This window comes from Myotis davidii, unplaced genomic scaffold, assembly GCF_000327345.1.
Source record: "Myotis davidii unplaced genomic scaffold, ASM32734v1 scaffold150, whole genome shotgun sequence".
Classification (NCBI taxonomy): domain Eukaryota; kingdom Metazoa; phylum Chordata; class Mammalia; order Chiroptera; family Vespertilionidae; genus Myotis; species Myotis davidii.
The window spans coordinates 1,002,875-1,028,774 of NW_006283437.1; the positions used below are offsets into that span (position 1 = coordinate 1,002,875).

The window sequence follows — 25,900 nt, forward strand, 5'->3', positions numbered from 1 at the left end:
GGGCCGGTGTGCGCAGTGCATGTGGCCACTGATGGGCCAGTGTGCGCAGTGCATGTGGCCTCTGATGGGCCGGTGTGCGCAGTGCGTGTGGCCTCTGATGGGCTGGTGTGCACAGTGCGTGTGGCGTTCAGAGCAAACGGCAAAGCGTCCTGGCTGGGGAATGGGAGTCCTCACACGGAGCCACCTCCGCGGGCCGCGCAGCCTTCAGCTCTCTGGTCTGTCCGGCTGAGATCAAGGAAGAGGGAGCTGGGGCCCTCACCATGAAACCAGGCTGCCCGGGATCACTGGGCACGCCCGCGCCCCCGGCCCGCCCGGCTCCCTGTGCTGGCTGGGGAGGCGCGCTGCTGCTCCATGTCCGGATAATCCCGCAGCCATACAGAAGCCACCCTCCCAGCCCAGCCCCCGCAGCCGCAGGGAGACTGTCCAGGGCTGGGTGCAAACAGCAGACCTTGGTTCTCACGGCGGTGGTGGGGGTCTGGGTTCAAGGTGCTGGCTGATTGGCTCCTGGGGCGAACCCGCTTCCTGCTGGCAGCGGCTGCCTCCTTGTCCTGCCCTCCCAGGGCAGGGAGAGCTCTTCCTCCTCCGCTCATAACGCCACTCATCCCGTGGGGAGCTTTCCCTTAGGATCCTAAAGCCCATCTCCACATAGCACTTTCCTGGGGGTTGGGCCTCCAACACATGAGTTTGGGGAGACAGAATTTGGGGAGACTGATGGTCCTCACAGTGCAGCTCTCTTGCCCGAGGAGGGGCTGGCGGTGGGGATGCTGGGCCCAACTTCCCCGTGCGGTGAACGCCCGTCCACACTCCCACCCAGCCTCTCCCTGCTCCATGCTCACTCCTCGCCCCATGAGCAGCCCCATGAATCACCTGAACAAGAAACTCATCTTGGCTCTATTTTTAGAGAACGACAGTCAAAGCACGAGGCTCTTCCATCCCAATCCATCAGCAAGCCCGTGCCAAGGGCTGGCCGTGCCCGGAGGGGTGAAGGGGCAGCAGCCGGGCACCACCGGGACCTGCTGCCGGGGCCGGGGCCGGGCTGGGGCCAGGGCCTGCACGCGACTCCGGGCAAGCTGCTCAGCCACACGGAGTCTTAGTTCCCCTTCTGTGTGAGGGCAACAGCACTCCCTCCAGTACCAAAGCACTCCGACAGCCACTGTGATCCAAATGCTGGTGGCTATCAATTACTGTGACCAGAACTCTGAGCATGGAAATACTCTGCATCTCACATTCATGTTTTTTAATTGATTTTAGAGAGAGAGGAAGGGAGAGGGAGAGAGAGAAGCATCGATGTGAGAGAGAAACATCGATCAGTTGCCTGTTCCACACACCCCGACCAGGGATCAAACCTGCAACCTGGGCATGTGCCCTGACAGGGAATTGAACCAGTGAACTATGAGTGCATGGGATGACGTCCAACCAACTGAGCCACACTGGCCAGGGCTCTACCCCTCACTTTAAAGGAACCTCAACTTTCCTCCCTTCTCCCCTGTTTCACTTGTGTTCCCCCTAAAGATATATTCAAGTCCTAACCGCAGCACCTGTAAATATTACCTCATTTGGAAATAAGCCCTTGGCAGAGGTAACCAAGTTAAGATGGGGGCATCCTAGGAAGGGTGGGTCCCTAATCCAGTGACTGGTGTCCTCACAGGAGGAAATTTGACACAGACATGCAGGAAGGAATGCCAGGAGGTGATGCAGGCAGAGACTGGGCAACACCAGAGGCTGGTGGCAGCCACCGGAATGCAGAGAAGGGCAGGGACCGGACTCCCTCAGCGCCTCCGAAGGAGCCAGCCTCCCCCGCTGACCTTGGATTCAGACTTCCAGCCTCCGGATCACTTTGAGAACAGGTATCTGTCCTATTAGGCCATCCGTTTGTGGCATTTTGTTGGGGCGGCTGTAGGAAATGAATATTCATAGGCATATACTAGGATTGCCAGAGCAAACATGGAACGAAGGGGAAGACTTTGGCCTTGACTTTGAAGGAACACTGTATTGCATTAGTTGGAACAAAGATTCCCCAAGGAATGCCCGTAAGAGGCAACTAAACCACAGCAGTGGGTGTGCAGGGCGCTGGAATACACAGTGACCTAGCACAGTGCACTTCAGGGTCAAGCAGACCCACGTGACCATGTGCGGGCACCTCTCCGCCTGCTGCCCGGTCGGTAGAATACCCTTGCTCCTTAGCTCAGTAGAATTACTGAAAAAAGCAACAATATTGCCTGTGGAAGCTTTGCACAGTGACGGACACATTAAAAACTCGAAGGTTGGCTATTGTATCACTCTTACTCCTCTTGTTAATGGAGTAAGGTCTCAGAAGCATAACTTCTCTGAGCCTCAGAGCTTCATACAATGAGCATAACAGGTATTCACGAGGCTGTGGTGAGCAATGGAAGAGAACGTGGACAGCCCTTTTAATTGAGACATAACTGACACGCAGCACTGTGCAAGTTTAAGGTGCACAATGTGCGGATTTGATACACTGGTAGATGGCAATACGACGGCTGCCTTCCTTCCCGTCACATAACTATCACTTCTTCTTTGTAGTGGGGACAACGGGTGGGCCTTAGGCCACCGCGATGATGGGGTGTGAGCCCTGCATTCATGAGCTCCAGCAATGCAGACCACCCTGAAGGGAGTGGCGCCCCTGAAAGGTCCCTTCACATACTTGAGCCTTGTAGTTCCTGGAATATGACAGTAGAGGGCAGCAGGGCCTCACTTTTTCCCCCTCACCCGCCGGCTTAGTCCTGGGAAACCAGCTACTTTTGAACAAGTGACTGCAGGCTCCTGTCCACAATCCCCAAGTGTCCCGGTGGGATGAAGTCCGCCACGTGCCTTCTTGTTAAAGGATAAAGCAATTCAGTGGGTGCGCACCGGGTGTCACGACCCCCAGCTTAAAACAGGGATTGTATTTTACAAGGGCCAGCGCATCAGAGCTACTGAATCATTCTGGGGCCTCACAGACCAATTTTTGCAAAATCAGCCCCTTTTGTGATCAATTTCTTAAGTTACCAAGTGATGAAACCCTGATTATGTTGGTTAGCTATAACATCCCACGCTCGGCCGGTCAGAGCTGGTTTCGCCTCGGCTTGTGGCCACGTGCTGACCAGTGTGTACTGTACAGCGGGCCTCCACCTCGCCTGAGCTTCCTGCGGAAGTGACGGACACCTCGCTCTCTCGTCCCCAGTCCCACTGCACGCCCCCAGCAGGCTGAGCGGCCCTCCTTCCTGTTAGAAATATTTCAGAAGCACCAAAGGTACGGAGGATGCGCACCAGGGACCAGCGAAGCCACTGTCAGGTGCCAGAAAGAAATATTTCCAACACACGGGAAGGCCCTGCACCTCCGCCCCCAGGAGTGACGCTCTCCTGGGGTTTCTCATCAGGACCCGCTTCCTCCCACGGGAAACACGGAAAGAGCCCAGCACCGCTTCCTGCTGTCCTACTAAGGGAGCCAGAGGTGCACACGCCACAGACGCTGAGAGAGTGGGGGGGTGGGAGCTGGGGGTGTATCCTGAGCTCCCGCCCCAGGTGCTGCGGGGAAGGGCTGCGGGGCAGGAGCAGAGGCGGTCACGGGGCCCTGCCCATCGGTGATGGAAACAGCCCCCCACCCGACCACCTACCGAGCACGGTGAGGACTGGCCCCTCGATGTGCGCCTGGATGTAGATGCGGCCGCGGCGCTCCGTGTGGTCCGTGCCGCAGAGGCTGGGGACGTTCATCACGCAGCGCTTGTGGACGTTCATCATGCAGGCTGGGGGCGGGGCGAGGCTCGGGTTGGCCAGGGCGGTGGCAGCCTGTCCCCACCAGGCACTGGGCCTCCTTCCCCTTCTCCCTTCCAGGCGGCTGAGACCCCTCAGCTTGGCCGCAGCAAGCCCGCCCAGCTGGGTCCCACCAGGAGGCTCCTCCACCCCCGACCCCCACCCTGGGGTCAGAGGAGGTGGAGCTTGTCCAGCCTCCCAAAGGCTAAGGGTGCACCCCACACCCCCACATCCCACACACCCCACACCTACACCCCACACACCCCACACCCTATACACCCCACACACCAACACCCCACACCCCACACACCCCACACGCCCCACATGCCCCACACACCCCACACCCTATACACCCCACACGCCCCACATGCCCCACACACCCCACACCCTATACACCCCACACGCCCCACATGCCCCACACACCCCACACCCTATACACCCCACACGCCCCACATGCCCCACACACCCCACACCCTATACACCCCACACGCCCCACATGCCCCACACACCCCACACCCTATACACCCCACACGCCCCACATGCCCCACACACCCCACACCCTATACACCCCACACGCCCCACATGCCCCACACACCCCACACCCTATACACCCCACACGCCCCACATGCCCCACACACCCCACACCCTATACACCCCACACGCCCCACATGCCCCACACACCCCACACCCTATACACCCCACACGCCCCACATGCCCCACACACCCCACACCCTATACACCCCACACGCCCCACATGCCCCACACACCCCACACCCTATACACCCCACACGCCCCACATGCCCCACACACCCCACACCCTATACACCCCACACGCCCCACATGCCCCACACACCCCACACCCTATACACCCCACACGCCCCACATGCCCCACACACCCCACACCCTATACACCCCACACGCCCCACATGCCCCACACACCCCACACCCTATACACCCCACACGCCCCACATGCCCCACACACCCCACACCCTATACACCCCACACGCCCCACATGCCCCACACACCCCACACCCTATACACCCCACACGCCCCACATGCCCCACACACCCCACACCCTATACACCCCACACGCCCCACATGCCCCACACACCCCACACCCTATACACCCCACACGCCCCACATGCCCCACACACCCCACACCCTATACACCCCACACGCCCCACATGCCCCACACACCCCACACCCTATACACCCCACACGCCCCACATGCCCCACACACCCCACACCCCACACGCCCCACACACCACACCCCACACCCCACATACCCCACATACCACACCCACACCCCACATGCCCCACACACCCCACACCCCACACACCCCACGGGCCCTGAAGCCAGAGTCACTAACTTCAGTACCAGGTGGCAGTAACAAGTGAGGGAAGGTGTACGTGAGGGGACTTGGCCAAGCTGACACCCCAGCAGCCCCCACTCCAGCACAGCAGGGGGGTGGGGGGCAAGAGGCCAAGGCTTCCCATTGGTGCAGATAAGCAGGAGCCCTGACAGCAGGTGGAGCCCCGTCTGAGCCAGGTACTTACTGTCACATTTCATCCCCTGGTGGATGAGTCCGTACAGCAGCGACCCGCAGTGGTCACAGAAGGTGGGGCTGGAGTAGGTGTGGATCTTGAACTTGTGCTTGCTCCGGGGGTCCTGAGGCCAAGAGAAGACGATAGGCCCGCGTCAGCGCATGCGTCCCTCTGCAGGGTCCCTGGAGAGCCCGCCCCACTCCTCACGCCTGTCAGGACCTTCGCTGGAGCCTGGCCCCGACGTGGTGCCCAGTAGCCAGTGGCCGAAGGGGCCAAGGAGCACTTGCTGTGCCTGCCTGCGGGGCCTCCGTCGGAGAACCCAGCCTGCTGTCCCTGCCTGCAGCAAGGACTGCCGGGGCAGCAGGCACAGTGCACACGGCAGGTAGACCGTGCACTCGCTCCCGTTCTCCCTCCAGCTCTCAGCAGGCCTCTGGAGCAGTGGTTCCCAACGGGGGCACACGCCCCACAGGGGCAATTTGATTTTAAGGGGGGCAATTTGAGAATGAGTTATTAACAGTGCATTTTCTGCATTTCTTATGGTTCTAGGGGCCTCATATACAGTATATAATGTACTAGAGGTCCGATGCATGAAATTCGTGCAAGGGGCTCGGCCCTCACGGCCCTGGCTTCATCCAGAGGTCGTCCGGAAGGTTGTTTGGTTGTCCAGTTTAATTAGCATATTACACTTTTATTATTATAGATATACTGACACATTTATGCATTTCAGTTCTCTATTATATGTCTTGAAATGTTATTCGCGATTTTTTCATATCATTTCATATTATATTTTTAACAATTTCTTAGTGAACTCTTCCTCAGTACTTCAACTGTCCTTCCGTTCTTTTATTTTTCTCTTTCATGGGTGCCATGTTCTTTGGCAGCTTGTTTAGACCAAGTTAATGACTTTTAGACTTCCTCCACATGAATAGAAGCTCACTTTTTGAAGAATAAGAATTCTATGGGGGGGGGAGGGGTCAGGATTTTAGACATGCTGAGGTGGGCGTGGCCAAAAGGAGGTTGGAATCCCTGTCTGGGACCTCTGCTGGGACCTCATCGCCTGCAGAACAGAGTTCAAGGCCCAATAAAGAGTCTGCAGGCTGTGGCGGAGACTGCGGGTTCCCACCAACACCCACTCTTCTCTTTAATAACAGAATCCTGGAGTTACAGCAGAGCACAGCCGCCCGTGAGAGACCGCACTTCCCGGCCTGCCTTGCAGCTGGTGGGCCGGTGTGACTGAGTTCTGGCCAATGGGACATGCGCGCTGCGGGGTCAGCTCCCTTAAAAGAGAGGTGTATAAACACCCCGGCCCTTGGGGCCCCTTTCCCCGTCACACCAGCTGGAAGACGGTGAGAACTGGAAGTGACCACTCTAGACTCAAACTTGGGCCAGGTGTCGAACGGATAAAACCATCCTCACTAGCCTTGGACTTTGTCCCTCGGGACAGACACCTGAGAAAAAACTTGCCTTCCATCTTCAGTCACTGTATTTAAGGGCTACTTGTTACAGCCGCTAACAAGCTCCCTAGCTGACAGCCTGCACGCATCATGAGGGAATGTGCTCTCCGCTATATCCCGGGAGATATGTTGTATTTGGCATAGAGGAGGAGCTCGATAAATATATAAAGAGCGAGAGTTCACAGTTATTGAGCTTTGACTCATGCCTGGAGCTATTTTCAGGGACAACCAGCCATGAAGGTACTTAATCGTCTAACAGCCCTATGAAGTATGTTCCAGTTACTACCCCACCCCCTTTACAGGCGAGGAACCGGAGAGAGCGGAGGTGCAGGGCCCTGCCCAGGGCTCCGCGTGGCTGCCACGGCTGAGCCGGAGAGCTGCGGTGGCAGCTGTGGGCTGAGACCACCCCCGACCACTGAGAGCCCTGCAGATGCACGCGCTGCTTAAGAAAACCACAACGACGCGGGGAGAGCTGTGCAGACACACGGGAGCCGGCCAGGAGGAAGGAGCCAATCAGCAAGCAGCCGGGGAAGTTCGTTTACGGTCCAAGTGGAGGCTGTTGGAGGCTCCTCCCTCGTCCCCTGCCTTAGCTTTCGGGGGGACTCAGGCTTGCAAGTGCCCACTCCACCCCCCACCCCCCACCCCACAGTTCCTCAGATACTAGACCGAGCAGGGCATGCCCCTCGCCTCTCCCACCTGGAGAGCTCGGAATACAGCCCACGGTCCCTGGGACCCGCGATCCTCAGGACAGCCCTGAGGGAGCCCGCCCGTGCCTGTCCCTGTGGTGCCACCGCCGAGATGGACGTATTTGCACCTGGAGGCCCCACTCCCTGGACACGGGCGACTGGAAGACAGGTGACATTTGGCTCCAATGGCTCCCATGGCTAGTGGCTGGGATGCAGGTGGCCAGGAGACAGGCAGCCCCAGGCTGAGGTGCCTCCAAGGAAGAGAGAGGAGCAAGGACAAAGGTCACGTGACCTCGGATGGGGCCTGGTGCCAGTCCCCTGCGGACCTGCCCTACAATTCAACCTGACGCCCCCGTGGCCTCTACACATCCTCCTTCGTGCGTCAGCGACCCGGGTGGGCAGCCGCCACCTGCAGCAGGGCGGAGGGCTGGGAGCTACAGGCCTAGGCCTCAGGCACTGCCCACTGACCAGGCAGAGGAACAAGGGCGGCTGTGCTGGGAGCTCACCCTTTCGCTGCCGGTCACAGCGAGGTGAGGTGGTGAGGGGCCAGCAGGGGAGAGGGTGGGGGGAAGATATGAAGGGGAGGCTCATGGGTCCAGTGGCTACTTACCAATTGGTGCAAAGCATGTCAGCATTTTCACAGCTGGCACCCTATGCTAGTGGGATGGGTTAAAGGTCAGCTCTGTCTTTAAACAAAACACGTCCCTTCCTCAGCCCGGGCCTCCCTCATGCTCAGGGGCCTCACGCCGGCGTCCATGCTTGCAAACTGAGCTTGGAAACAGGCTGCCTTTGGCCCAGATGGTGCTTCTTAAAAATTTGACTTCGTTGATTTGAAAATATTTAAAAATCATGAAATGTCAGCTCAAAATGTAAATTTCTGGCTCCTTTTAAAAAACTCCTTTTAAAAAAAACCACAAGTAGTGGCAACACTAACACATTGCTGCGGGCTGAGCAGCCGTTGTCCCCTTCGGGCAAGGGATACGCAATCCAGCTCTCCAGGCCCCACCGTTTCCCTGTTGTCTCAAGCCACGCCTGCCTCACTCTCCTGCCCCGCCTGGCCCCTCTGGCAGACACCCACCCCCTTTCCCTGCAGCACTCTGGCGGGGACCCAGCCACATGTGAGCACACTTCCTCAAGGCCTGGGCGAGTTCACTGGGCTCATGACCAGATGCTCTCCAAGACAGGGTCGAGGCCACCGTATCCCTATCCCAGCATCACCACCTGGCGTCCAGGCCTTGGTCATCTCTCCGCCCCGGAATCAGGTGCCTGAGACCCCGAAGTGACTCCTGTCCCCTATTTCCTGTGGCTCAGGCCCGCCACGCTCTGTCCTAGGCGAGCTGGCATTTCCACGTTTCCTTCCGCTTCTGATCCGGAGTCAAGAGACTGACAAATGACAACAAAATGCTAATCACCTGCTGTGACTTTTGCTGTCACCCTGAACTGAGCACAGACGCCTGCCACACATAGCACCGGGTGCTCCAGGTCATGTCATCCAATCCTCACTCCGGCACTGAGCGGGGGAGGGGGACAGTGTTATTCTGGACGTCCAGACGGCCAGCGAGGCTTAGGAAAGGAAACTGCTCGAAGTCTCCAAGCAAGACAACGGGAGAGACAGGCGTGGAAGCCCAGTGTGTCAGGCTCCAGCGGTGGGGACAGCGGGCAGAACGCCGGGCTGCCCCCCTGCTCCTCAGCCGCCCCCAGGGGGCCCCTACCTGACGGGGGGGTTACTGATGAGGACAAATCAGGCTCCAGCGGTGGGGACAGCGGGCAGAACACCGGGCTGCCCCCCTGCTCCTCAGCTGCCCCCAGGGGGCCCTACCTGACGGGGGGGTTACTGATGAGGACAAATGCAGCCCCGGCCAGTGACAGCCACATGGGGTGCCCTCCACCCGCCCCACAACCAGAGTCTCCATGGTGAGCACCCAACCCCGGGACCAAGGGCCTGAGCCCAGACAGCAGCTAAGAAGGGAGAAGCACAGACCGGAAACAAACCGCTGAGCCAAAGCCTGGAACAGCCTCTCCGGCCGGCATGGCCGTGCGGCCTGCTCTCAGGCGGCTGCAACCTGGCTGAGCGGAGGCCGAGCTGCGGGAAGAAGGAAGCTGACGGAAGCAGAGGTCGGGGAGGAAGGTCCGGCTGTGAGTTCAGGCTGTGCCACCCCCGCTGCTCAGCGCAGAAGCCCCTGAAGGGCCACTCGCAGGGCGCACGGGCAGGCGGAGCGGAGACCCAGCGGGAATCACCTCGGAACAGAGGGGGCTACGGCACAGGCTCTGGAGTCGCCGTGTGACCTCAGGCAGGTGACACCTCTCTGGGCCCCCGGCTCCTTGTCGGTGAAACGGAGAGAAACACCAGTGCCCCTCGGAGATCCTGTGGTGGGGAAAACGGCCATGCTGAGCGCAGGAGCCGCCCTGATGTTGCACGGCCATGTGCCGCCTGTAGAGTGATTTAGGCAGCGCTTCGTTTTAACTCACATGCCATTTTTACTTAAATAAAACTATTTTAAAACAAAACTCCGCAAGATTGTACACTCAGGAGACCAATGTGAAAATTATGTTTTTCCCGCCTACACCTGGGCATGGACTAGACAGGTCTTGGAGCGAACGCTTAAAACGAGAACATCCATCTGCCCGTCGCATCGCACAAGCGGCTCCCCGTCTGCACCCTCATCCCACCGCCTGGCATTTGTGCTGGAGGCCAACCCAGCGCAGAGCAATGGGACTGGGCACGGCTGTGCCTCGAAGGAGAGGGTGTCCGAGCAAACGTCCCCACAGCCCGTGGAGGGGGGGTCGCTGACAACCCACAGCGCCGCCCGCGGAGGGACGAGGCGCACCCCAAGGAACGGAAGCGCCGCGCTGGTGGGGAATCGCCATGGGGTGTTCGTGAGTGAAACTGAGAAAGGAAACGGAAACCCAGGTGCAGAAATGTGTGGGTCACATGTTACCATTTATCGTGAGAAAGTGAGGAGGGTCGCAGAGTGCACGGCTGGTACTCACAGCCCCACACGGACGGACACGGTACTCCCAGCCCTGCACAGACGGACATGGTACAGAGGGACACGGTACAGAGGGACACGATACTCCCAGACCCGCACAGAGGGACATGGCAGGGAGCAGCGGAGGCGAGTGACCATGCGCATCTGGGAGGCGAAGGGGCAGAGTGGACAGGGAGGAAGACAAGCTTTGTATAGATGTTAAGTAGCTCATTTGACTGTTTTTCTGGGACCCACAAAACGCCCCCAGCAGGTACCACTACACCGGGCCCCAAAGTGCATAGAAAACGCCCAAAATTCCCAAGAGACAGGGAAGCATGTGGGCTGAGGTTTTGTGAACATGAAGTGTGTGTAATGTTAGAAGCTGTGATTACACTGCGATTTGTCCCTGGAGAGGGAATAGAGCTGATAAGGCTGTGTGAACGCGCGTGTGCGTGTGTGCGTGTGTGTGTGTGTGTGTGTGTGTGTGTGTGTACACGTGAGCACGTGCCTGGTAATCGTTTGCTCCTGCGTTTGACGCCACGCCCTCTTCCAGCCCCACTCCTCTGGCAAATAACTAACGATTCCGTTTGAAGGACAAGCGTCTGATATGTACATTTCCGTGGCACTTTGTCTGGTTTCCTGGGGTAAGATGGGTTCTGGAGCCACTGTCCCCATCCGGGTTAATCCACGGCCATGCTCGCATGTAACGCAGCTCTGGCCGGCAGCCATGGGCTGCTCCATCGGGGGCCAGTCATCCAGCCCTTGTAAATGGCAGTTTCTTCATGTGGAAACGGAAAGTGGTCACAGCCATGCCCAGTTCCTAAGATGATGGGAGACTCGGTGAGTCACTGCATGGAGCTGCCCAGGAGTCACTGGTGGAGATAAACCGTTAATAACTATCGTGTGTCAGGAACTCTGTCCACAGCCTGTGTCCGGGCTTAAATGCAGGCTGGTTTCTTTCTAAATGGCTGGTCACAAATTCTCTCTGGTTTCCCCTTTCCTTCCTGTCTGTCTCCACTGCGGTAACGCCCCTGTAACTTCATTCTCCGACCGTTTCACTTTCTGCTCTGAAGTCATTATTTCCCTCGCCATCCACGGTAGCAGGCGCTCCGGGGAAAGGCCTGTAATTTTTTCTTGGTGTGTAGTCGGTTGTAACAAAAAATGCCTGGGCTGTTCTTCTGCCTGCGGATCTGAAAGGCCTCTTTTGTCCTCCGCTGCTTTCTCGGGAATCCTTGTTCATTTTTAAATCGTCTCTCATGCTCCACTGATTGCCTCTCCATTCCTGCCGCAGTGCCATCCTCTTTAAACATGGCATAGGTTTATAATATCATCTAGAAACATGTATTTAAACCCTCCCACCCCCTGCCAGCATTACTGTCTGCTTTCAAAACTTCCATGGTTATTCTCACCCACATATTCTTCCAGAATATATTGGAAATGCCAACATTTGCCAACCCTTCGTCTTATCCCCTCTAGAAAAATGCCCACCTACAGCACCAGCTCAGGGGGCAGTAGTGTGTCTAACCTCATGCTGATGGGCCCAGGTCTGGTCAGTGACATGCAATTTATAAAGGCCAAGCTGGGCCCATCAGAATTCCCAACAGGGGCCTGTGCGGTGCCGGGTGCCGGGTGCTGGGTGCCGGGTGCCGGCTGCGGAGCTGAGCTGGTGGGTGGTGGAGGGAGGTGCGGGGTGCCGGGTGCGGGAGCTGAGCTGGTGGGTGGTGGAGGGAGGTGCGGGGTGCCGGGTGCGGGAGCTGAGCTGGTGGGTGGGTGGAGGGAGGTGTGGGACAGAGTCAGGGCTGGCAGCCCAGAAAGCAGAGATGGACAGTGTGGCAGCCCTGGCGTGGAGCAGAGTCGTGGCCACCAGCCCTGCTGGGCATGGCCTGGCCCCGCAGGCATCTGAGTTGGTAACTCCCCCATCCCAACGCCCAGCAGCAAGGGAGAGCGAGGCAGCAGTCGCTGCATCCATTGCTGAGCCTGGTGTCGGTGCAGACCCAGCCTCAGGGAGCAGGGGAGCCCTCATGCTCTCAGCACTCGGAGTTTCCCCTGGAAGGCTGCGTTCGTGTGCAAGCCAGCCCGACCCTACGAGGCACCAAGGCATCCAGCATTCAACCTGCAGACTCCGCCCCGTCGATGCCAAGGTCACCAGGGTCTGAGGAGCCACATCCTTTCCAGCAGGTGAGGCCTGGCCTGGCCAGGGGAGCCCCTGGCACAGGAGCCAGCGCACCGTGCAGAGGTGGTCAGCGGGCGAGGCTCGCGGCCGGGTGGTCTGGATTCAAACACCAGCTCCCCACTCACAGCCGCACCCCTGGCCGCGTGCCGGGCTCTCCACACTTCAGTTCCCTCTCTGTGACCAGCGATCACATCATGTTTACTCCTGGGTTGTTATGGTGACTGCATTACTAAAACCTTTAAAACAGTTGCTTGACAGAGAGCAGGTACTCAGTAAACAGCAGGCACTCGCCGTCATTCATAGAGAAGTACTGCTGACCAGGCATCCCTATGTCTACTGGGTTGTAACTTTTCCCAATAAACCCCAAATGTGTTCCCACTTCTTGAACTTCACTCTGCATTTTTCTGCACCAATTTCCTCCACTAAAGCCTGAGCCATTCACGTGTTTGTCATTTATTCACCAAATACTCACCAAGCACCTTGTGTGGTCAGGTGCCAGATGAGCAAAATCACACACAGGTCTGCCCTCCTGAGCTCCCAGGAAGAAGACAGTAAAAAAGCACAAATAAATGTATACTTTCAAGTGCTAGGAAGGAGGATCCCATGGGGCTGAGAGAGTTTGTAGCGAAGGGTTCAGATAGACAGAGAGGTCTGGGAGCCCTCCCTGCAGAGGTGAAGTCTGAGCTAAGATCTGAAGGATGAGGCGTAACTGGGGCCCAAGCCACCTGCTGGGGCTCTGTGAGCCATTCAGCTGCATGGGGTCCTGCTTCAAGCCAGGACCTGGCTGACACCACCCCCAGTCCCTCCTCCACCCTCCCCACCTGCCTGGCTCCCAGCTCTGCCTCAGCCCCCCTTCCCTGTCCCCAGCTCAGGCCCCGAAGCTATGCGACCCCAGCTCCCGGTAGCGGAAATTGAGTAGAGAGCTCATAATAAGACTTTAAAGCTGGATGGTCAAATGCAACCCCAGCTCTTGCTTCCCAGTCATGGGCCTTGAGCAAGCTACCTACACGCCATGAGAGCATCGATCTTCTCTCTTTTAAAATGGAGATAAGAGCTGCCATGTGGCGGGACACTGCAGAAGAGCAGCCTGCATTGCAAGGCTAGGCTGCGTGGGGCTGAAGCCCAGCTCACGGATTTCCCAGCTGTGTGACTTTGGGCAATTTACCTAACCTCTCTGTGCTTTAAAGTAAAAATAATAATGGCATTAAATCTTCATAGGATTATGAGAATTTAATGAGTTAATATTTGTAAAGGGCTCAGCACAGTGCCTGGCACTTAGTGAAATACTATTCAGGTGTTTGCTGAATGTAAGAACCATTTCTTCGTTCTAGACTTGAAAGATTATCACAATCGAGATTACGCTGTGCTTACTTAGCACAGGGCAGGGCATGAGCACCTGATGCTAACTGAGAGTGAAAGCTCCACCTGTGGCCTTGGGCAAGTCACTTCCACGCTCTGGTCTCAGTTCCCCCTTCAGAACACAAAGGGGTGACACTGGCATTCCCAAGGGGGCTTTCATGCTGACAACCTGGGTGGTCCAGGCTGTTCACAGAGGGACCCGCCTCTTCCTGTGGAGGCCACAGTGTGAATCTGTAGCTCAGAGTGCACAGCTGCGGGTTCAAGGAGCAGTCACACTGCAACAGATCACACGCTCCCGTTAGAAATGAGCCCTCAGGCACCCACAAAGCAAGCACACATCCCTGCCCCGGCTGCCTCCGCTCCCCGCAGCAGCCGGCTGAGAGACAAGACATGGCCTGCACCCCTCTCTCTGCTAAGTGGGGGTCGCCCAAAGGCAAGACCAGGGCACAGGTGCTGTGGGCTGGCTTTCAGGGTACAGAGCACAGGGCCCAGCTCCCTCTGCATAGAGGCCCCCGCACACTCAAGTCTGCCTTTCAGAGGAGCAGAGAGAGCCTTCACGTAGAAGGACATGAAGAAAGCAGGGGCCACCATCAGCGCCAGGGGCTCGGTGCCACCAGCCCCATGCAGGCTCCGTTCCTAACGATCCTGACATCCAGACGCAAGATCCCAGAGACGAGGCCCGCTGGGGAGACGAGTCCTGTGCACACCCACCCGCCACCCTCTACCAAGATCTCACTGGGTCCACACTGCTCCACAGTTTCCGAAGAGCTCTCAGGGCCCCGTGTCACGGGTAGCTGTGAGGGACTCGGCAGCCATCACCGACCCCATCTTCAGGGACGATACTACTATATGGTGATTACTACTATAGCAGCAGCCAACACCGCCAGGCACTGCACTAAGAGCTGTACACATAATTAACTCATTTGACCATTATCAAAACAGGTTTATTATCACCCTAGTTTCACAGGGGAGAAAATTGGAGCACAGAGAAGTTATGTAAGTTGCCCAAGGTCACACAGCTAGTGATCTGGATCCTAAATTTGGGCTCTTTGTCACCATGTCACACCCCTGTGATGTGTAGGAGCCAACCAGGTCTGAACCCTGTTCACGCCCTGAACCCACTGGGAGGCTTGGACTCAGCCACCGGTTCTATTTCACGTGCCTACACTGGGCCCAGGCACCAGCACTTGGTTATAACACTCCACAGATAATCCTGCTACTCAACCAGGGTTGAGACTCGCTGACTCAGGGGGAACTCACTAAAAGCTCTGGCCCGGCAGTGGGCAGCATGTGCAAATGCCCGGTGGTGGGAGGAATCCTGGGGCAGGGGAGTGAAAGAAGACAGCTCAGAGGCGGGGAAGGGAGTGGTCAAAAGAGGCCAGACATGGCCGGCGTGACCTGTGAGCCAGGAGGTCACAGTTTGATTCCCGGTCAGGGCACATGCCCGGGTTGCGGGCTTGATCCCAGTGAGGGTGTGCAGGAGGCAGCTGATCAATGACTCCCTCTCATCATTGATGTTTCTATCTCTCTCCCCCTCTCTCTTTCCTCTCTAAATCAATAAAAATTATTTTTTAAAAAAAAGACCAGAGGGATGAATGGGCCCACAAGCGGGGAGGCCATGCGATCTCTTCCAAAGGGGGCGCTGGAGAACGGCGTGGGCAGAGGCCACAGGGTTCCGATGCAGCAGAAGGGCCGGTGTGCTCGTGGGCACGCTCGGCAAAGGGATGCTCATGAGCCACGCCAGAGGCTAACCCTCGGACATGTTTTCCGCAGGTCCAGTGCCGCGCTCACATCTGATTTTCAGAAAGACGACGCCACAGCACCGTGGAAATGACAGAGAGGAGTCAGGGAATCAGGACCGGAGGATGCCGGACCATGGGGGCTGAATGAGTCTGCACAGGGTTTCTCTCTGTGAGGATGAAGGAGAGGGTAGCAGTACATCGTGGTGGTTAAGAGCAGACTCTACGGCCAGGTCAAGTTCAAATCCAGACTCGGCTTCTTATTAGTCATCTGAGTTGGCAAGTTGGATAACTTGCCAGCCTCAGTCTCCAGCTCTATAAAATGGGCATATAAAAGTCTCTTTCTCAAAGGGTGAGGATGCCATGAGCGAGTGTCTATAAGTCACTTAGAAGAGCAGCTGGCATGCTAGGTGCTACGTAAGTGTTAGCCATGATTATTATGTTGGAGGTACAACAGTGGTTGGCAGTAAGCAGGTGGGGAAAGTCTGGGAGCACGGAGGAAGAGGCCCCAAGATTTCCCATTGGTCGGTGGGACTTTGGGGGTTCGGTTATGGGGCCAAGGGGGTCAAAGACAGAAAGGTGCATGAGGAAGGGCTGAGATGCAGAAATAAGAAACAGAACCAAGCCCCAAGGCCAAGCTTGAAGGCAAAAAAAAGCAGGCTTACCACCGTGGGTCCAGCAAACATGTGTATAAAGGGCGGGGCACCATTTTAAGCGCTTTGCATCTCTTCATCCCTATGAAGTAAACACCTTATCACCCTCGTCTTGAGGAGGAAGAAATAAGGACACAGGGAAGTTAGGAGACTTATCCAAAGTCACGCAGCTAGTAAGTAGCAGAGCCGAGGTGTGAACCCAGGTGCCATGCTCTTAATCAACACGCAAGACCCCAACCTGAGCCGGCACATGTCACCCTGCCCTCACCCGAAACAGCCACTGAAGGTTCCAGAAGGCAGGTGTCAAAACAGGAGAACCTATTTCAGCCCAGAAATCAGGGACAGGTGACAAGTAAATGCCAGAAATGCTTCCAGTGGGTCTCCTTGTAGAGAAAGGTGGGGCGTGGCTGGAGGGAAGGGCAGGCTGAAAGGAGTTAGCATGGCAACGTCTGGCGGTGGGTGGCGTGGGGGACTGACCAACACAGGAAGCCACAGCGAATCTTTGCGGGTGCCTCCCCAGTGCTGGTGGCAGCAGACACTTATAAAACAAGCAGAGTGCTGAGCGACCGTCCCAGAGCTTCAGGAGAAGGCAACGCACCTGCAGATCCCGCCTGACACGGAAGGTGCTAAGTCCAGCAGGGGGCACTGCGGCCGCTGCTTCCTAAGCCCAACCAAGGTAAAGCTGGGCCACACTGCCAGGAAAGGGGACCTTTTCATGCTTTTAGAGCTCTTGTCCTGAACTGCTGCTCCCCCCACTCGCCAAAGAAGGCTGGCTCAACTCAATCCGTGTGTTCTACTCCCCGCACGGGGGAAGGAGCCCTTCCGCTAGCAGTCTGACCCACTAGTGCAGACACATGAATCCAGCTGTACATGTGCTTCACATACACCACAGCTGTGATCCTCGACTGATCTGTCAACACCTAAAATTAGGAGACTTCTCTTGAAAACTTGGAAAATCTGGGCGCTGGTCCTTTAAATAGCGGCAATAAAACCACTGGAGCCGAGCAGGCAGCTGCCCCTTTTGGACAGGGTGCACGCGCACCAGACGGACACCACACACTTGACTAATTCATTTACCTGCCTGGCCCGCTGGCTTGGAGTCGACCATCCAGAAAAATGCGATGCTGCCATCATTTCAAAGTCACGTGGCCACACACCAAATATTGGGGAAAGCAGCCAAACGCAGGAGAAGGCCAACTATATAACCCCCTCCGTATAGAGTTCAAAGGCAGCCAGCACACTGCTCCCACAGTGGCTGCGCCACCCCCACTCCCGCCAGTGTGCGAGGTTCCCGTCCCTCCGCCAGCGCCAACACCTGTCTTTTGGGTTTGTTGTTAAATGTCACCCCAACAGGTGTCGGGGGAGGCCTCGTTGTGCATCGATTCCCATGTCCTGATGCTTGGTGACACCGGCACCTTTTCATGTACCTGTTGACTATTCGCATGTCTTCTTTGGAGAAATGTCTATTCAAGTCGCTAGCCCAGTTGGAGGCTCCTCAAAAAATAAAAAATGGAGTGACGACATAATCCAGCAATCCTGCTTCTGGGTATTTATCCACAAGAGTTGACATGGGGATCAGGGAGGTTCTAGCACTGCAGCACCAGTACGCAATGCACAACAGCCGGGTGGGAGCAACCTAAACGGCCATTGGCAGGTCCGTGGATACAGAACATGGGGTAGATACACAGCAGAATACGGTTCAAGCTTTAAAAAGAAGGCAGTTCTGCAGTACGAGCCAGCATGGGTGAACCGGAGGACACTGTGCTAAGTGAAATAAGCCAGACACAGGAAGACTGCCTGATGCCCTTCTATGAGGATCTAAAATAGTCAAACTCACAGAATCAGAGTGAAAGGGGGTGCCAGGGGTCAGGGGAGAAGGAAATGGGTGGTTACTAGACAACGGGCATAAAGTTTCAATTAAGCAAGATGAGTAAGTTCTAAATCTATTGTACAGCATAGTGTCTACAGCCAACAACACTGTACTGTGCACTTAGGAAAGGCAGGTATAGCTCATGTCCTGTGTTCTTTCCAAGTAAAATAAAACTCAACAGTTCAATGGCAAAGAAAGCAGGTAACCTATTGCTGACCTCGAAGGACAGGGCTGGGGTTAGGGCCTGGAAGAGGGCACAGAAGGCCTTGGGGGTTCTGGTTGTAGGAAAAGGTTCACTGTGTGAGAACTCATCCAGATGGGCACTCTTCCTGTGCAATAGCTTTCAAAATCCATGTGCCCAGCCCAGACAAAAACCAGAATCTTTAAATCCAAATTCTAAGTTCCTGGAAGAGGGAGTGGGGCCATTCAAGCTTGGGGCCCGAGCCCACATGCACCGGCCCAACAGGCCGAGGCTGTGGGGTCCCAGAGCTGCTGGGGTGCGTCCCGGGAAAGGCAGTTCTCAGGGGAACGGGGTGTCTCCTCCCATTAGATTTGTGCAGGTGCACAGGGCTGAGGTGACGAGTCTGGGCTACAGAGTAAGAACGGGCCTGGGGCCAGGCTGCCAAGGTTTGAGTCCCGGCTCTGCCACTCACCAGTCATGTGATCTTGGGTAACTCAGTCTCTGAGTGCCCCGGTTTCCTAATTTAAACTGGGGGTGATAACAAAGGTACTCATAGAGTGGAATGAAGAATAAAGAGTATTACTGCAAAGTGCTTAGCACAGAATTGTATCTATGAATGCTGGCTCTTGGATGTTATTGTTAAGAAATAAAAACCTGAAAATCCCAGAATCCCAAACCAGGAGAGGTGGGGGAGCTCCAGGAATGGAGTCAGAGACAGAGGACGACTGGAAGTGAGGCCTTCTAGCGGGGCCAGCGCCTTCCTCACCACTCCGGGCTGCCTCTCCGCAGGGTCCTCGGCCCTTCCATTCTCTGTTTCCCCCAAGGCTGCAGGCTCCACAGGCTGAGGTCTGCTGGGAAACTGCCCCGTTCAGGCTCTGAGGCTGGTCCCACCCCCAACTAGGAGACGCCAAAGCAATTCACAGGACAGGACACCTCCCCCAGCGAGTCCCAGCAGCTCTGCCTGCCAGGAGGGACGGTCGGTTTCAGTCGGTTTCGGAGGGATGGTCGGTTTTCCCACGCTTCACGTCCAGCGTTTGCTTCTTCTTCCCCGTGGGAAGCTCTGTGTCTTTGTGACAGCGAGAAACAATGGCCTGAGAGAAGCAGCAGTGCTGACCTGTGCGTGCTGGTTCTGCCCTGCACGAGCCATCGTCATGCATGGCAAATGGGAGCAGACCCACGTGAATGCACTTCACAGTCAAAAGAATCGCACATATCACCTTACCATCATTTCCTTAGACTCTCCCAAGCAGCCACAGGAGCTGCCTGCCTTTCTGTTCTGTGGCAAGAGGATGGCTGCACGCTGTGCCGGAGACGAGGCTGGGTCCCGGCACCCCCTCCAGACAAGGACCACGGTGGTAATGAAGTGACGCCACAGGCCCTGTGCAGGCAGCGCACAGGCCTTCCTGGGACCAGCTCACTTCATCCTCACCTGACCCCCTGGCGAGGGCGTCGGCTTATCCTATTTTCACACAGGAGGAAACTGAGGCAGAGATGGCAGGTAACAGGCCCAAGATCATTCAGTTCATTAGTGGCAAATCTGGAATTCAAACCCAATCATTATATAATTTTCCCTTACGTTGATTTCCAAACTCGACGACCCATCACAATTCCCTGAAGAACTTTAGAGATTCCCGGCCCTGGTCTGTATCTTCAGGAGAGGTCGGGTGGTAGCAGGCTCCCCAAGTCATCTTTAAACATTCAGCCGTCAGCATTCTCCAAGCAGCTTCCGAAATCACAGTGGGCATGTGCTGTGTTGATCTGTTCTACACATCTGCTTCCTCTTTGGCAGGAGTGCCTCCATTACCCTTCACATCTCCAGCACCCTCCCCAGCGCGCTCAGTCTAGGAGGGAACACCTGAAGAACGTGAGGTCCGCCAGATCATCTCTCTCCTTGGCGAATTTGAATTTAGAACCAATGCAACATAAGAACGCAAATCAGACACAGCTGGTGTGGGGATGCCCGCTCTCCTCCAGGTCTCTGGAGCTCACCAGGCCCTGTGCAACACCTGCCTCCGAGTGCAAGTGAAGCAGAGATGGTTTCCGGCGCAGGCACCCAAGCCACACCAATGGGAAGAACTACCAGTGTGGTCCAGCTGCTTCAGGGGTCTGGGGAAATGTGGACACCTGCACAGACACCCCCTCAACCCAGACCCAGACGTCTCCATCGGCCCGATGTTGGATGTTTAACGGCCGCGCGGCATCCTGCCACGCCGGTGCACTTGACTTACACCACCTGGCAGGCAGCCGCGGGTTGTTTGCAGAGCGTTGTTAGTATGACCGCTGATGTGGTGATCGCCACCCTTAAATAATTGTTTCCTCAGCAAACATTCCCAGAGTCGTGATTCTTAGGTCGAAGGGGATTAGATTTTGCAATTCTTTGCTCAAAAAGGTCATTAAGGCTTTTGATACACATTGGTAATTTTCTCTTCAGAAAGATTATACTAATGTACACACTCACCAGTAATATTTTAGAATGAATTTCCCTCCCCTTCCTCCTGTTTATTCTTTTGCTTTGAGTCCCATTTCCTTTTAGATTATTACTAAGACCATGTTTTATATTTGTGTGTGTGTTGTGGTGTACCTTTGTCCCTTTTATTTTAACCCATGTCCTGAATTTCTCTTAGACTTTGCCTTGTCCATCCAATCTGACGGCCATTGCCTGAGGTTAGAGAACGTCACCTCATTTACATCGTGAGGTAATGGACACTCAACTATCACTGCTACGATCGCAATCTATACTTTCCAGATTTTGTAGCTGCTTGCTGGCTTATTTTTACCTTTATTCCTATGTTTTGTTATTATGTTGATGAAAATTTTCTGTTACTTTTATCTCTGTTAGAGATAAAAACAATAAAGTCTATTTGGACCAATATATCTATGCCAAGCATTAAATAGTATTAAATGTTTTATTTAGGATCGTTCATCTAGACCAGCAGTTTTCAACTGGTGTGCTGCAAGAATTTTTAAAACCTGCAATACGTATTTACTATGAGTGGGGGGCATTGACCTCTTTCCCCTTAGATTGTCAAATAAAAAAAATGGCAACAGCCAACACAATAGCCGTCTACTGTCAATGAATCAAAATTATACCCATGGTCTTAGTCAGATCAGATATATATATATATTTGGTGTGAGCAGTACTTTAGTAATTAGTTTATGTGCCATGAAATGAAAAGGGTTGCAAATGGCTGATCTAGACACAGAGTTTACTATAGTTCACTTTTTTATGCCAACTTTATTAGGCTATGCTTGGTAGCTGTGGTCAAGTCAGCTTATAATAATAAACTGTGGTAGCTATTGATTTTATCGGCTCATCAAAGTTTCCCACCCCTCTTCTAACAGGCACTGCTCTCTGAGATATGCCTCATGATCCAGGCCTGATAAATTATTAAAGTACATTCTCCTAACATAAGAGGACCAACCAATGAGAAGCCTTGCCTGAGACTGATTCTGAACTCATGGAGTAAGACAGCCACTTCTACCATTAGGGCTTTTATCTTCCCAACAGGTCAACTATAACCAGGGTGACAGACATATTTGCAGACATGTCCTGTCTAGAGTAGGAGCAAATGAGGCAAGGACTAGTCAGTCAGAGTCCCAGCAGGAAACAGAAGGCACATTCAAATTAAAAGAGTTTCCGAAAGTTTTCGGAGGAGAACCAAGATGCGGCAGAGGTAAATGCCAGTACTCCCCACCTCCCATAATCACATCCATATTGCAGAACAACCATCATTCAGAACCACCTGAACTCTAGCTGCACGGAAATCCTACAACTAGAGAAGTAAAGAAGAAAACACATTGAGACTGGTAGAAGGGGCTGGTCCAACACCCATGTGTGGAGTATCTCCAAGGCCTACCATGAGAAGCAGAGGGTCCAAGCCCCACATCAGAACCCAGACCAGAGTTCCCGAACTGGGAAGAGGAGTCAGCGTAACTTTGGGCTGTAAAAATGAGCAAGGGTTGTGGCTGAGTGACATGGAGCCTGCTCGAGTCCCAGGTGTTCCTCTTAAAGGTCCCCAGCATGAACTTACACATCCCACTACCTCTGAGTTCCAGGGCCAGGCAGTGGCTTTTGGGGAATCCAGAGACAGATGGAGAGGAACTGGACTGTCTGGCATCAGGGCAGGAATTTGGAGGCAGCTTTTTCCCCGACATGGGTGCTCGCAGAGGTCATTATTCCTGTGCTGGGATCTCTCCCATCGCAGAGCTGACTGCCAGACATATCTGAGTTTCCATAAGTATGGCCCACACTGATGATTCCCTGAGACTCCACCCCATCCAATTTGCAGCTGTTTTTCCATATGAATGGCCTGTGCTGGCTCAGGCTTCAGACTTTCCTAAAATCTCTCAAACTAGCAGCAACTGGCATCAGTGTGCCCCATACCTATCAATAAAAGGCCCAAGACCCAGCACTAGCACCAGCCTGTCTTGCTTCACAGCTGGGCCTCACCTGGGCACTTCCAAGCCCAATACAAGCAGCAGCCATCTGCAGATCTCTTTGTAGCTCCTGCTGTTTGGCCCCAGGCAATGGCTGACTTTGCACCTCCTGGGAGGCCCCAGAGCCAGTGCATCTAGGGGACAGCTTCAGACCAAACCAGACTGCAACTCTACACACCCACAAGGGACACACTCAAGTGGCAGTCTCAATGAGCACCAAAGCCCACTGAAGTGAGTCCTGCTCCATAGGGGTGTCTCCTGCATAACAGCTCTCCCATTGTAGACACAGCTGATCCTCACAGTCAATTGTCAATTGGCCTGAAGGTCAATTCCTCCAATTCACAGTGACACCAACAGCAATCAAGCCTCAACTACAACAAGCACACAGCCCACACATGGGGTACACCTAGAGTGCCCAGCTCAGGTAACTGGAGAGGCTAACCCACTGGGCCTTACAGGACACCTACTACACAAGACCACTCTACCAATTTCAGAAGACATAACATCTCTACCTAATACACAGGAACAAACACAGGGAAGCAGCTAAAATGTGGACACAAAGGAACATGTTACAAATAAAAGAAATGAAAGCAAGCAAACTACTGGACACAGAGTTCAAAACAATGGTTATAAGGTTACTCAAGGATCTTAACGAGAACTTCAAGAGACTCAAAGAGCACTTCAAGGGATTTAGTGAGACTTTCAAGGATCTTAGTGAGAATGTCAAAGACATAAAAAAAGACCAGTCAGAAATTAAGCATACACTAACTGAAATAAAGAATAATTTATTCTTTAGATTCCACAGTAGAGTAGAGGATTCCAAGTATCAAATCAATGACTTGGAATGTGAGAATGCAAAAAATACTCAATTAGAAGAGCAACGAGAAAAAAGAATCCAGAATATAACGATAATGTAAGGAGCCTCTGGGTCAACTTCAAGCATACCAACTTTCGCATTATGGGGGTGCCAGAAGGAGAAGAGAGAGAGAGATCAAGATATTGAAAACCTATTTGAAGAAATAATGACAGAAAATACCCCCTATCTGGTGAAAGAAATAGACTTACAAGTCCAGGAAGTGCAGAGTCCCAAACAAGAGGAACCCAAAGAGGCCCACACCAAGACACATCATATTTAAAATGTCAAGGGTTAAAAACAAAGAGAAAATCTCAAAAGCAGAAAGAGAAAAGCGGTCAGTTACCCACAAGCGAGGGCCCAAATGACTGTCAGCTGATTTCTCAACAGAAACTATGCAGGCCAGAAGGGAGTGGCAAGAAATATTCAAAGTGATGACACAGCAAGGACCTACAACCAAGATTACTCCACCCAGCAAAGCTATCATTTAGAATTGAAGGTCAGATAAAGAGCTTCACAAACAAGAAAAAGCTAAAGGAGTTCATCACCATCAAAACAGTATCACATGAAATGTTGAAGGGCATTCTTTAAGAAAAGGAAGAAGAAAAAAAAATATGAACAATAAAATGGCAATAAATACATAACTATCAACAATTAAATCTAAAAATCAAAATAAAACAACAAGAAATCTAGTGAACAAAATAAACTGATGAATAAAAACGAATCAGAGGCATGGAAACATGGAACAGACTGATGAATCTCAGAAGGAAGTGGGGGTAAAGGGGTGGGAAGAGATTAACCAAATATCTTATATGCCTATATGCATTACCTTATGGACACAGAAAATAGGGTGATGAATGCCTGGGGTGGGTTAGAAATTGGGTGGAGGGGAACAATAGGGGGGGAACATCTGTAATACTCTCAACAATAAAGATTTTAAAAGAAAAAAAGAAAGTTTTCACGGAAGGACTAGTTTATAGAGGTATGGGCATGGTGTTGGGAAACCAGAGGTGAATCTTGTCTTGGCCATAACCAGTGACACCCAGATAAAGGCTTCAAACACCTGGACGTTGGGGATTTCCCTCTCTGGCTGTGCTCGGAACTCTGAGACCAGTATGTGGACGAGCTCCAGGTGGCCCACAGGAGGAGAACTGAAGTGCCACCAGCCTGCCAGCCGTCAGCCATACCACTGAGGTTGTTCCAGGAGACTGTGATACTGTGACCAATAAAAAGAAATAGGTCTTCGTCCCATGTCTGGCACACAGCTCCTAAAACCCTAGGAATTTCTGTTATGTTAATGAGGTGACTTTTAGAAACGACACCTGGATGGGGGCTGGGTGCCAGAGGAACCATGTGATTTCAGGGTTGGAACTTTCAGTCCCAACCCTGACTTCCGGGGAGGGGAGAGGGTCTGAAGACTGAGTTCAATCGCCCATGGCCAAAAATTTAAATCAATTGTGCTGATGGGATGAAACCTTCATAAAAACGCAAGAGGACGGGCTTTGGTGAGCACGTGGAGATGCGGGGATAGTGGCACCAGAGAGAACACGGAAACTCAGTGCTCCTTCCCATGTACCTTGCGCTACGCAGCTCTCCCATCAGGCTGTTCCTGAGTTGTGTTCTTTCATAATAAACTGCTAACCTGGTAGGTAAAGTAAATTGGTTTCCTGAGTTCTGTGAGCTGCTCTAGCAAATTAATTGAATTCAAGGAGGGGGTCGTGGGAACCTCTGATTTAAAGCCAGTCCATCAGAAGTAAAGGTGACACCGTGGACTTGGAACGGATATCCTGTTTGGGGGCGGGGGGGGGGGGGGTGTCATTGGAACCTCTGATTTGTAGCCGGGTAATCAGAGGCATAAGTAACAATCTGGGTTTGCGATGGGCATCTGAAGGCGAAGGGACTGAGCCCTACCCTCTGGGGCTGATACTGTCCCCAGGTGGGCAGTGTCAGAATTGAATTGAATCACAAGGCACCCAAGGGTGTCTGAGAATTGCTTGGTGCTGTGAGGAAGCCCTCCCTCACCCACGGGAATTGGTACCAGATCCCAGTTAGTGGTCCAGCACCAGCCAAGTCACTAGCTGACCAAGACACATGAGAGCCTGGCAGAGAGAGAACAGCTACCCAGGCTCAGGTCAGAGGAGTCCCCAGGCAGCACACAGACCCATGAGAAATAATAAGTGACTGCTGGTCTTTAGCACCTGCATTTTGGGATTGTCTGATACACAGCA

At 54.1% G+C, this 25,900-nt stretch overlaps 1 protein-coding gene across 1 annotated transcript in view; it reads right to left on the reverse strand.

The window, feature by feature from the left end:
• PRKCB (protein kinase C beta) overlaps positions 1–25,900 on the reverse strand; it is a gene marked incomplete at its 5' end in the record, with an annotated part of 308,734 nt that overhangs the window by 120,371 nt on the left and 162,463 nt on the right. Inside the window, 2 exons of the mRNA XM_015563848.1 lie at positions 3,618–3,746; positions 5,311–5,422. Of these exons, the coding sequence (XP_015419334.1) occupies positions 3,618–3,746; positions 5,311–5,422 (241 nt within the window). The remainder of the gene's footprint in view (positions 1–3,617; positions 3,747–5,310; positions 5,423–25,900) is intronic.